The sequence below is a fragment of the Sinohyriopsis cumingii genome, chromosome 6 (genome assembly GCF_028554795.1).
Source record: "Sinohyriopsis cumingii isolate HCF-2022 chromosome 6, ASM2855479v2, whole genome shotgun sequence".
NCBI lineage: Eukaryota > Metazoa > Mollusca > Bivalvia > Unionida > Unionidae > Sinohyriopsis > Sinohyriopsis cumingii.
This window is the reverse complement of record NC_142966.1, coordinates 107,775,281-107,788,437: the sequence shown is the minus strand read 5'-3', so window position 1 is coordinate 107,788,437 and position 13,157 is coordinate 107,775,281. Positions and strand designations below refer to the sequence as shown.

The 13,157-nt window shown below is 34.1% G+C and overlaps 1 protein-coding gene across 1 annotated transcript; it reads right to left on the bottom strand.

The window, feature by feature from the left end:
• Positions 1–6,023: 6,023 nt before the first annotated feature.
• On the bottom strand, positions 6,024–10,538 carry LOC149797672 (adenosine deaminase 2-like). The gene is made up of 3 exons (XM_089960461.1): positions 10,311–10,538; positions 9,319–9,496; positions 6,024–7,932 (listed from the first exon to the last, which is right to left on the bottom strand). Exons 1-3 carry the CDS (start codon positions 10,494–10,496, stop codon positions 6,389–6,391), a joined length of 1,908 nt encoding a protein of 635 aa, XP_089816587.1. The 5' UTR covers positions 10,497–10,538; the 3' UTR covers positions 6,024–6,388.
• Positions 10,539–13,157: the final 2,619 nt, after the last annotated feature.

Below are 13,157 nucleotides of genomic sequence, written 5' to 3'. Positions count from 1 at the left end.
TCCACACAGCCTCCGATATGCAGCTCAGAATATGTTCAGGTCAGCATAATTAAATGTAGCTAACAGTATCTAATTCGTTTCACATGAAGTATTTTAATCAAGTGTTAATCTGAACTACATTTCTATAATGCTTATATTGTGTATCATGTTGTATGTAAGATAAGTATATGCCATGTAGTTATCGGATCCTAAATCAGCTTAATTGATCGGTTTAATGGCTACATATCATGGACAATATAGGCCTTTCCTTGAAACCTGAATATGTTTTGCATCAATTGGAAGCGATACACATATTTAATAGGATGCATCAAGAGGACAAGTAGTTGACAATGAAAGTTTTAAAACCTAAATGAATCTATGAGAGTTTGATTTGTGTAATGGAGTGGGATCAGAAACTAAAATAAGAAGGATATTTACAAAGACTTTCGTCTCAAGTTTACAGCGTATCGATCGGCGCTCATTGTTGTGTAGCTATCAGAAAGTATATACTCTTATTTACGTAGATGTATTGTCTGATCTTCTCATCCCATTACCAAATAGGATTTAGTTGTGGCAAGCTCAATGAAAACGAAAAATCGGAACAGATAAAACAAAATTACTATTGCATATTGCGGTCTGATACTATATATTTTTAGTTTGAAGCAAATTAACGAAGATACTCAATAAATAGCATCATGGCTAATTGTATTTCCAGATGTTCTTATAAACTATAAATGGCAAATCCTACAACTTATCGTATCACCTGAGAATGTCTAATTGGCAATTTATATATTTCTTTGCAAACGTATGCTTTTGCCTGGTTAATAAATAATGCTACTTTTGTCGTCTGCACGACGCTCGCACTCGTTTTGTGTATTTATTTTAGTTGGATTAGTACATCTAAAATACGTAAATGATATACTTGTTACTCGATTAAGTTCGCTTGTAGGCATCACAGCCCATGATCTCATACAGTTTACCTATCGTCACAATGTTCCAGTAGTTTGTTAGATTTTATAATTTCTTCAATTGTCTAATTTAGAGATTTTATATTAATAAATATGACATTGTTTCCGAATGGCAAGACTTAAGTTATGTGACACTGAATACAACTGATTATTCAGAGAGTTCAATATGGCAAAGCTTTAGCCACAAATATAAAGATATGCAGTATTCGTCTTCTCTCCCCTAAGAAATTGTAATGAATACAAGAATGTCAAAATGTATTATAGGTACAAAATAATAAGAGTAGTGTAACGCTGTGTCAAAACAATTTGTTACTCAGGCATCAATAATATTTTACGTTCTGGATATATTGATTCTTTAATTGTATTTGAATGTCCCGTGCGCTTATTATCATTTAAAATTTTGTAAAGGTTCGGTATTCATGGTTGCTAAGACGACTTATAGCAAGTTATTAGCTCAAACATACCTTTTGCCTTGAACAAAACAGCACTGGGTCCGACACGAAAGTCTCTAACCTTGGTAATATCCCCCATCCCCGTTCTTCCAACTCATGAAATATTTCAAGTACATGAATACGTATGAGAGAGACAGATATGGAGGGAGAAGGAGATAGATACTACGGGAAGCATATATCATTTATGTTGTGAAATTAAAAAGAAAGTTAATCTCTCCATGTTTGATAAAAAATACATTGTACAAAACGAAGAACTCACAGTTTGTGCCATATAATAACACGAAGAACCCGACAAAGAAAGCTATAAGTTATAGAAAACATAAATTGAAATTCTCCGATGTAATATATAAAAATGGCACTAAAAAACAACAACAGGGTAAACTTAATTTTTAAGTATAACATGCATAATTTCCTATTCATAAACGCAAATTATTTTGAACTGGTATAGAGTTGGAAAATTCTTTAAACTTTCAGAGAGGTTGCTCATAAGAACAGTTAACTGTTTCAAATCTAAATATCATGTTGTTTCAAAAAACTGTGTATTTCTCATATTGTAACTTTGAAGGTCACAGATTGAAGAGGCGCTCGTGGCTTTTAGTGAAAAAACCTTGGCCAGGGTTTGATAATTAAATATCATTGGCCATTGATTTGCACAGTAGTAAAGACTTAAAAGATCAATTTTAAAGTTAAATCATGTCAGGAATATATTTGACCGGAAGTCCAATCCTCTAACATTAACAGGGATCTCGCAAGTTTTTCTTTAGTATGTGCAGTTTCACATTTTAACTTACAACATATCACTTCATATGATTTCTGATTGGTCTAAATAAGCCCATGAAATTATTGTGCAGTATTCTCTTTACTGATTGGCTGCGATCGAAGGAAAAACTTTTGAACCCAAGCCTTCTGGAATGTTTTGTTTTCAATGAACATTTTGGCTGAATATGGCCAATTTACCACCACGGGGACTTGTTATGACACGTATAACATATCATAGCATGCAAAATGGCTAATACCCAAAGAGAAAAACAAGATCACAAAGAAGTAAAACTTAGGGTATTGCTCAGTCCATAGTGTGTGTGTGCGGTGAAATTGGTGGGGGGGGGGGGGCGATAAGCCTGTTGCATGGAGTTCACCCTATATACAAGGGTGTTTTAAATGTTAGCTTAAAGAAGTAAATAAATTCACCTCTGTTCACAGAAGAATGTCGACATAAACAGGTCTCCAAACTGATAGAAGTTTATCTAACCACAGCACATTTACGCGGTAAATATGTGATGCAATTCCGACTTAAAATGAAATTTGTTTACATATTCTGTAGTCTGTTGTTCCAATTGAAGTGCTGTAAATATCCGGTCACAAATATATTACAGCAAATATGGAAATTTCTGCATCCAGTAAACCGTCTTTCGCAAGAATATTGCAACAATGTAATGTTGGGTTGTGAAAGTGACAGGTTATGTAAACATGGATTTTTTACTACGTTCTAACAGGTACTGCATCAAACATTGCGACATCACTCGCATTGGACATTCGGAGTTGAAAAATGATTTTGTCTGTGTAAAATGTTCTTTTTATTGCGAAGGACGCTTGTTCTTTGACTTACAATTTGTAAGAAAAGTGTAGTTTTTTTTTAAACGTCAATACTAGTTCAACTTAGTTTGGGGCTATTTTTTATGCACAAGAAATGAAAGATGCAAGATCTGTCAAAATGAACGAAATTATTCGTTCTTCTTTCTATCTAAAGAATTTCCACTAAATTAAATCTATGTGATGAAAATCATCTTAAATGGTTAATGATTTAATATTAAATTTATTACACTCGATCAATAATGTCCAGCTTTTGCTCGCATTATTCAAATCGCTTCATAAATTGAATATTCAATCATTACCCACTTGAGATTATTTATACATTTAAGGTTTTCCAAAGTATGCATACCATCAGTGTATAAATATTCAGTTTGAATTACATGAAGAACGGACGTATTGGGAGCTGAATACACTAAGTGACAGATCATTTCACAATCTCGGGAAGGGTGGGAGGCTGGGTAGTTTTTTTTTTTTTTAAAAGAGAATGAAAACCTTAAATAGTTGGAAATAAAAAGTCTTTCTCTGATTTGTAATTTAATGTGGAAAGAGATAACTATATTGACCGGTCTGAAAAAAATATCCAACAACTATTCCCGTTCTTCAACTAGATGGTGCACAGCCGTTCAGTTTGTATTTAAAGATAAAAGCATACATCATAATAATATTATTTACCAGTTTCTTCAGCCGTTGATTACTTGCTCACTTGCATTTTTGAACAACTGTTACTTTTATTCTACCCCGGACCAACGATACTCATTGTCATCATCTTTATTAGAATCTAACTAGTTCGTCTTTGTCGCACGAATCAGTCTCCGATTCATACATATAAGGATTGATGCTTTTGTAATATTCTGCTTCGGAAATGTCATCCAAATTAGTGTCAGCGCTGACAGTCGACATCACGTATATATTTAAACTGCACAAACTCTTACTACACCCGACTTAACGATCAACAATACCGGTGTATAAGTATTTCCTCGGGCTCGGCCATTGTGGGCATGTAATAAAGCTTGTGTGTAGCTTCCCGTGGGTCGGTGTTTCTTAAGAGGTTCTTACATCCCAGATAAACATGCCGCGATGTATAGACTATCATGTGCTGAAAAATGGCATTAAACCCAGAACAACAACAACAACAACAACAATAACAACAAGACTGATTGTAGTGATCAGTCGGTTTTTCCTAAATTATGTGCCAAGTTGGCTTAAATTTCAGTTCTGTATCTTTGTTCACTTTACATGTTTATGTGACAAGCTTGTGTGACATTTGGTGAGAAGCTTAAAAGAGGATTATAAACCAAAAAGTGGTTTACATTCGAGATATAGCTCACAACGAAACCTTTGTTTTTCGTTATTGACCTTTTCTGGAAAATTGGTCATTATTAAGCTTTTACTTCATTCTCAGAATAATCAGACCTAACTCTTTAGCACGAATCACTCGAAATATTTTAAATTTTGCGCAATTAAATATCGAAGCTGCTAGATGGCAAACAATATACATCAGTTTAAACGAAGCAACAAAAATAGATTTGCAATAACTCTCACAATCTAACTCCGACACAGCAAACTATGCTTGCATCTTATTAGCTACTGTCAAAGCCCTGACCAATCAGACGTCAGAACTCTGAGTTTAGTCTAATTTAGAGCGTGAGAAGTTTCTACAGTCCTTGGGCCTGACTAAAACAAATTCGTGAACTCCTGCCCCTTCATCACCTGTGTTATCTTTTACATTTTTAGACCCATACCAGACAATGAAGACTCTGTTGTTTTAACTAGAACTGTTATTTTGTTACATAAAATTTAACTTTTTGTACCTTCGTCTGCCCTATTCCGGTTACTTTTGTTTTCTTTAAAGGGTAAATAATACGATACAATATTTAATATATAAAACTGCAATATGTAAAACGTACATTCAGATTTGGTTTATGCCTATTGCAGAGATGGTATAATTACATATCAATTGTGAAATTGTATTGCATCCAATATTTTAGGGCTAAGTCGCTTGAATATAGAATTTCTATAATCTGTAATTTTCCTTTAGATGCTTATTGGTTTTGTTTTGGCAAGAATTGTTTTCAAACATACGTAATAATATGTATGGTCTTTTATGAATGCAACTGAAATATTGTTTAACTGTCTTTGTGAGAAGAAAGTGCAATTTCAGTGCGTTATATACTTTTTGTGTCCCTTGTGTAAGCCATGGTCTTTCTCTGTCTTTCTCTTTAAACGTCATAAAATCATCATCACTGTCGTCCTCCTCGATATAATTAGCGTCAGTCATCATCATTGTTTATTTACAGACATAGCTCTAAATTACTTAGATATAGCTAGTGACAAAATGAATCAGGCCCTGGAAAGTCCAATCATAATCCATTATCAGCCTCTTTACTCACTCACGTGTAGCACCGGGTTTGAACCTACTGGCATGCATGTCCAGTAGGGATTGTTTTATTCGGACTAATCTGTATAGTCCACTTTTAACACTCTTCTTGAAAGATTACTGAAGATAGATTTTCAGCACGAGACTGCAGTACGAATGATTTATAATTCATTTTATAGATGAAGCAGCACGACTGAACTAATACATATATTTAAAGACTTTTTGTTTCCCCTACTTAAGCAGTAACCTGTCACTGCATGTCTTGCACGTTAATTGTCACTAAATTTGGCATCAAAGACGTCTTCGTTCACATCATTATTATCATGAATCTTCTTTTGTGTGGTAGATAATGGTTTAATCGGATTCATCAGTACACTCAACCTTTAACACTCAAGGCCACGATTTGTTTGAAAGTACATGGTGCAAGTTTATGGAACTTCTTTTATTTGCAACGATTTATTTGACCTTGAAAGACAAGCTTACATTGTTTCTGCCCTATAGCAACATGGGATTTATTTGATGAGCCTGTCAGGTATCGATTTCATATTTTGTTGACTGAAATTTCTTGTAATGGCGTACCGTAAGTGAAACAAATCTAGCAACAAAAATAATTCTAGATTCAACTGTCAGAGATTCGGATGATCTTGCGAATGCGTCTTTTTATTTTGTCTCTTAATTATTGTGAAACAATTGTCAAGATTTCAACAATGTGCCACAATTTAAAATAGATTAATATAAATATTTGTTTATGCCAACATTCAAATATTTCTTGTGGAATAGTAGATCCTTATAATGGTTTATTTTCATAGAAGTCATACAACAAAAAGAATCCACGAAATTGTGAATTGATTGAGAACTGATATTTTTTTTTTACTTCTTGTTCGATCACACATATGTAACATATATTCTATGAAAGGCGAATGCAACCGACAAATTCTAAATATCCTATGTAGAAATTGAAGTCTTTTGTGTTTAGCATAATTTCATCCCATAATTGTATAGTAATGAACTGGTCTGATTCTTTAAGAATAATGCATAAAGCTGAATGTTAGATTGGTAGAATAAAAAGTTTTTCCGCTGTCAAAGGAAAGGCTAAAAGGCGTCTTTCTCGATGCCCCATAAGGAGTCTTGATGGGAGAGTTGCAAGTTATCAGATTGTTATTCACGTAAAGAGCTTTGCTGGTATCGTCACCGAACTTACATAAAACTGTCTGGCATATGGAGCTTTCGAAATTTCGTCCAAACACCTGAACTTTTGTACCGCCATAAGCGTACCCTTCTTTGGGAAAAATACTGCTGATGAATGGTTGTGTGCTACGGAAATCTAAACCACATGCTTCCTTCTTCATCTTCTTTATGAACGCATTCCACGCTCTGGTCCATTTTCCAAAAGCATTCATTTTCTGGTCTGAAGACATAGCACTATACTGAAGAGAATTGTTTGCCAGCTGTCTCAAGTCTGCTAGATCGAGACCCCAACCCATGAAAGCCTCGTACCAGTCTGTCGTAAAATAATCATATCCAAACGTAGCGGGGTCATCGGCGGATATGACGACCGGGACTCCATAACGGAAATATATGATTGCAGGATGATGACGCTGATCTGGTACATATCCCAACATCATATTACTGACAGGATTGGCTTCAATGGCGATCTTTTTACTCTTTAGGACTTCCATCAAATATGGATGATTAGCAAGAGCTATACCATGACCGATTCGTTTTGCTCCTAAAATGATGGCGTCATACAGGTTCGCTGCTGTGCTGACCGGGTCTTCAGAGTTCATGGAGGTCAAAAGGTCATCTGGCCAATTGGTCTCCCCGGCGTGAAAGAAATACTGTAACTTGTCATGTGCAGCTAATAGAGCGTTAAAATGCTCCTGATAGAACATGAGAGAGTATCCGAGATCTTCCTCAGCAACCAAATCATAGCCAGCAATGAGATGTGGATACTTCTGGTAAAGATCTACAGCGTTGCGTAAGTCGTTCTTAATTTTCTCCTTGCTAGACCTACGGAAACTATTGATCACTCTTTTATACCCAATGAATTCTGGATGTTTCTTTATGAAATTCTGTACAACTGAGTCAACCGCTTGCAGTTCAATTTCGCCGCTGTCAGTGTCAATAAAACGTTTTCCGTGTGTTTCGGTTTGACTTGGGTCTAGAACATACAGTTTTCTTCCTGCTGAAGACTTGGTTTCCAAGTATTGAACATTTTCATCAAGTGCGGCTGTTAGCATAGCTTCCATGTGTTTTGTGCTGATGTTAGCATGATTAACTAAGCTTGATCCTGTCCGTTCAAACAAGGGTTCCAGCTGACTCCAACGAATTGCACTATCTGTTGGATTGTTTCTTGCTTGATAATTCATCTCCTGCGCAAATATTAACTTTGGCAAGATGAATTTTTTTGGTCCGTAAACATACGAAATATCCCTGAGCTTTAACCATCCTTCAGGTGGGTTGAGGAATATGTCCAGTATCCAGTTGTTAGGATTATAATACAAATTGTCGGAAAGGCTGGAGTTAAGGATAATATCCAGTAGATCGCTCTTTTTGACCACATGATCTGAAGTAAGCAAGTAAGTTGTATATAAACGCCTATATCTTCAAGAAGGTGTTTTTATTTGTCGTAGTTTTCAATCAGTTTCTAATCCAAATGTTTTGTTTAGATAATAATTTACAGAATATTATGTTCCGCACGCACGGACAGTTTGAAGCTACACGTTTAGCAAGAAAATAACATGTAGGTTTTCATATTATAGACCATATGTACCAAATAAAAACCTATAAATATTGAGGTATTTCCATGCAACACTTACATCTAACTTCAATGGTATTTCTACCCCCTCGTAAATGACAAGAACTGAAACAAACTACTAATTCTATTAGCCATTTTTGGTATTTCCTGTATGGAATTTTAGGTATAATAAATATTTTCTTCGCATATCTAATCGTGTTAAATCATTTGCAAAGCGATATTCTACCAATTTTCAAATCGCCATAAACCACGTAACTGAATGGTCATTTTCAGTACAATGGATTGAATTTTCTATTTAGTTCTAGTCGTTTCCAGCAAAAACGCATGTCAAAAATGGCTATCGTTTTAAGAATATAAATTAGTTTCGTCAATATTTATTCATAACTATTCAGTTTGAAAGATGAAGCTACATAGAATAATCCTCCGAGATGAAGAATGAACCTAGCAGCTCAGATTTCAAGTGCTCAAGTTCCTATTGTTTATCTTCCACAGAAACATGACAAATAATTATTGCTGGTGGCTATAGTCACAAATCATTTACGGGTTTCGTAAATTATTGATACAAAATAAATTAAACACATATATGTTGCATAGATTAAAGTACAGTCTTGTACGTGTTTGTATATAATTCATATTTTTACATTCAGTATCATGATATATACAAAAATGCCGATAATAGAATGATTTAACTAGGGCTATCAAATTCATATATAAATATTTCCCAGTTTTACTGACCATTGAACTAAACTTTTTTCACCTATTATGTTATCTAATTAATAGCTTGATATTCGTTTACAAAACACAGGTAAAGATGTGTTTAGCAGCATATGGAAACAATACGAAAATCATAGTGGCATTCAGTACATAATTCCATTTCTTCCATAAAGTTGACATGAAAGAAATACATCGTGACATTTTGTTCTATTTTTTTCGGAGAGGTAGTTTTAAATGACTATTTCGAGATGTGAATTGTCTCCCATACCCATTTATTCATTCTCATAGTTTATTCATATTGTATTGTAAAATTTTATTGTGGAATGCTTACAAGTGCTCAGCATCTTTGCAAAGTTCTGTTAGCAAATCTTGAGTGTAGTACATATTCTACCTTTAATAAAACATCGACGTTAGATCATTCGTACAAAAATCTAACACTGGATATCGAACAAACTAGTTATTATTATGTAAGCTACTTACTGTGATGAAGATGAAGGCTCCCCCCCTTGGGGAATTTCTTCAGCACCTCATACACCTTAGAACTTTGGATTTCAGTCAAGTAATCCTGGATTGGTCTTGACGGGATGAAAGCTTCCCTTGTTCTCTGGAACTCCTGCCACTTCAGGTATGTCATGTAATTGTTCACTATTTCTTCATCCTAAAATGACAATGTCTAACATTTCCAACGAAATTGTCTACTCTAAGTCTTTTTGTAACATAAAGTCTTCAATCCGTAGTCTAAAGCCTCGGTGTATGCTATTTGACTTTCATCTGGTTGGGTGAGATCATTTTTTTAAATTAATTTATTTTATATGGGGGTGGGTTTAGTTTCGTTCTTCCATCTCAGCAGATTATTCCATGAATAACAAAAGTGATATCGATTACATTGACATTTAAGATGAAAATGTGTCTAGAAATCAGAACATTCTTGTGTAACAGAGAAATGATCGCAAATATTCCTATCTTATGCATATACAATTATGAAATGCGGATTTTATTATATTAATTTAGTAAAAGATAAATTTTAAAATTTAGCTACGAATACGTTTCTTTATTATAAAAGAAGTTTTGTATTTGCATTTTAATGCATTTTATATTACACTTTCTAGGGTTATCTTGTCAATTCAAAAATGGATAGTTCTTCTCCGTTACAACCAATATTACCTATTGGATAAATCTTGCCACCCATCACCAGTCTTACCAGCATTAAACAAATGTTTAAATAATAATTGTGACATTCTCAATTTTAACTAAAGTGGTTGCAAACATTTAACATTTAACAACTAACTCGTAAACATGTGCATCTTTCTTCGATTCTTGAAATAAATGGTTGCAGTACTCATGTAATCTACGACAATTGATCCTCCACCCATCAACTGTAATTCAGAGTGATATAAAAGTATAATAACTCACCAATAAGAAAGGCAGTCAGAGAGAAATAACATACACAAAGACAAACAAATTATTATGACCTCACTAAGGTGCGTATTCCAGCCGGCAAACTGTCTCTCTTCCTCCTGCAGACGATTTCTTAGCAACGAGTGCTTATATTCCACAAAATCAGCAGTGAACGATTGTACATATACGAGTCCAACAACTAGAAACAAACACAGGTACCGGTACTCCATGTATAATATTGTTGAAGCGAACCCTTTCATGCACTGTCCTAGGTAGATGGATCATGCTGTATTAGTCTTGGAGGAAGTTCACGCTATATATAGCTATGTGGAAACGAATAATAGATGTTGTATATTACATGCATATTTCATTAATCAGCAACAGCTGTTAGACATTGCATGTTAATATCATCAATCAGTAATATATGGTATACTTTGCAATTAAAGACGCGAAGAAAGTATAATTAATTATATACTAAATTAAATATTCACTTCATCTTGTATTATTTCCTACTGAAATACTTTAGGAACATGAAAAGAAAAGAAAAACTACATTGTGCGCAGAAAATAATATATAGCACGTTCAAAATAGTAAACCGTGTGCAATAAATATAATATTGTCCACAAATCATTTAGCATAAACCAGTTAATATATTATGCACACAAAATAATAAACACAAATGTTATGACCTGCGAATAATGATGTACAGTCCGCTCTATTTAATAAAGTTTGCAAACAATTTTCCTAGTCATGTTCATAAAATAGCGTAACCGTGCACATCAAACACCTATATAAAAGTAAAGGACAAAATTAATGCATCTGCACTTCGGAATACGGTTGAATAATAGTGAAAACTTTATTTCTTATCTATTCACCATACATGTACAACTGTTTCCATGTCAGGACCTTTTGTCTAAAGTTGATGTCGAGATGTTTATATCATAAACAAGGAAATACTTTTGATGCACAACATACACATAAATGAATGCATATTACTAGTCCTCAAGCTGGACGAAATGTATGAAGAAGACAACTTAAGATGTTAATACAAATCCTTGACTCGAATGAATTAGTCAAAGAAATTTAGTCTGACATATAGACTCGTGTGATAATTTTGAAATATTTTGGAATTATCATCAGATGATGTATAGACAGATTTTCTATGACGAGAATGGAAGCCAATCAAACAAATAATGCCCCGAAAATCAGTTTGGCTCCTTCATACATGCTGCAGTAAAAACAAATGTTGGTTTGCCAATAATAATAAACAAACTTCGAAAATGGAATCACGATCCCAATACGCGTAGAGAAAGATGTGAGATATATATGCTACCATCATATATAACTTATAGCAACTGATTTTAGCATACGAGTATATTTATGATTGCAATCCAGATGAAATGAAATCATGTATAAATGCAAGTAAAATATCTGGTGGACTGCAACAAGGGACCATATGCATCCTACCAGCAAAACAAACTTGTGGCGACATTTTTAACGAACTGACGCGTATAAGCTCATTCTGAACAAACCTTTGCTGATTACTGTTCAGTTAATGAAGCACGACAAAGCAAGTAAGAAGTGTAATTTGTATCGATATTCTATTACTAGGGGAAGCAATTTCATTTCATGCTTACTTATATCAAACTACACTCCAACCTGTTTCTGGTACGTTTTAAAACTTCAATTGATATTGTTAGTGACACGTATAAACGTATTGTTATTATTGGGGACTATAACACATATTTACTTGTACATTCTACTTCTTTAAATTAGTTAATTTAATGGTAAAGAATTCTACACGATTCACTAATACAACCAAAACCTGACTTGATCCAAATAAATGTTCATAGTGAAATAGTAACTGTTTTAGTTCAGTTTTTTCTTGTTGCAGTAAATGTGGAAGTTTATGGTCCATATTATTCATAATTTCTGAATTTCAAACATTTGTTACTACAAAGTCTATATATCCCTTCTGTACTTCATCTCTTAAATCCTCACTGTGTGGGACAGGTACAGATAAATTGACTGCATGATTAACCTGGATATCTTTACCGACATACTCCTTTAATATTTATATAGCAAAGTTGATTTTGCTTTTGTCTCCAGGAGTATTGATGATCAAATTTGAATCAGTTATGTCCTTTTCACATTGGTAAGGACGATCATATTTAGTCTGAAGAGGATTTTGTGTTAAGGGCAAGAAAGCAAGAAATCTATCACTATGCTGAAAGCTCGTTTCCTTTGCATATTTATCATACATTTATTTCATCATTGAGTGAGTAGAGTACATACTAGTTCTTACAACCTAATAAGCCTTACACATATTATACTTATAACTGGAAACATAAACGACAAGATTAATTTCTGTATCTTCATTAGAAAGTAGCTTCTCTTTAACAACTTGAATGGTCCACTCGCAGTATATCCACAATGTAGTTCACAGGGACTGAATCCTAAAGATTCTTGAACTGATTCCCTAACAGCAAACAATAGTAAATGAATGCCTTCATCCAAATTGTTTCCCCGCATCAAAACAAATTAACCCCTTATCAGGCTGGACAGATCTGGGAAGGCCAAACTAAGTAAAAACCTTTATCAAAGATTTTACTTTTGTTTTAGTTGTAATGTTTCTCAAGCGAATTGCTTCTGGAAATCTTGCAGACTCAGACATTATGGTCATCAAGTATTGGTTACCTGACTTGGTCTTAGGTAAGGGACCGACACAATCTACCACTATTCTGATTTATGGTACGTCAAATGCAGGAATAGGTTGCAGGTGAGCCTTAGGTATCTGCCGATTGGGTTTTCCTAAGAAGTCCAAAACTGATAGCGATGATGTGTCGGTGATAGCTTGTAGAGTGTTGATATGTCAACAGCTTTTGTTGAATAACATTATTATAATTCCATGTTTGAATTCA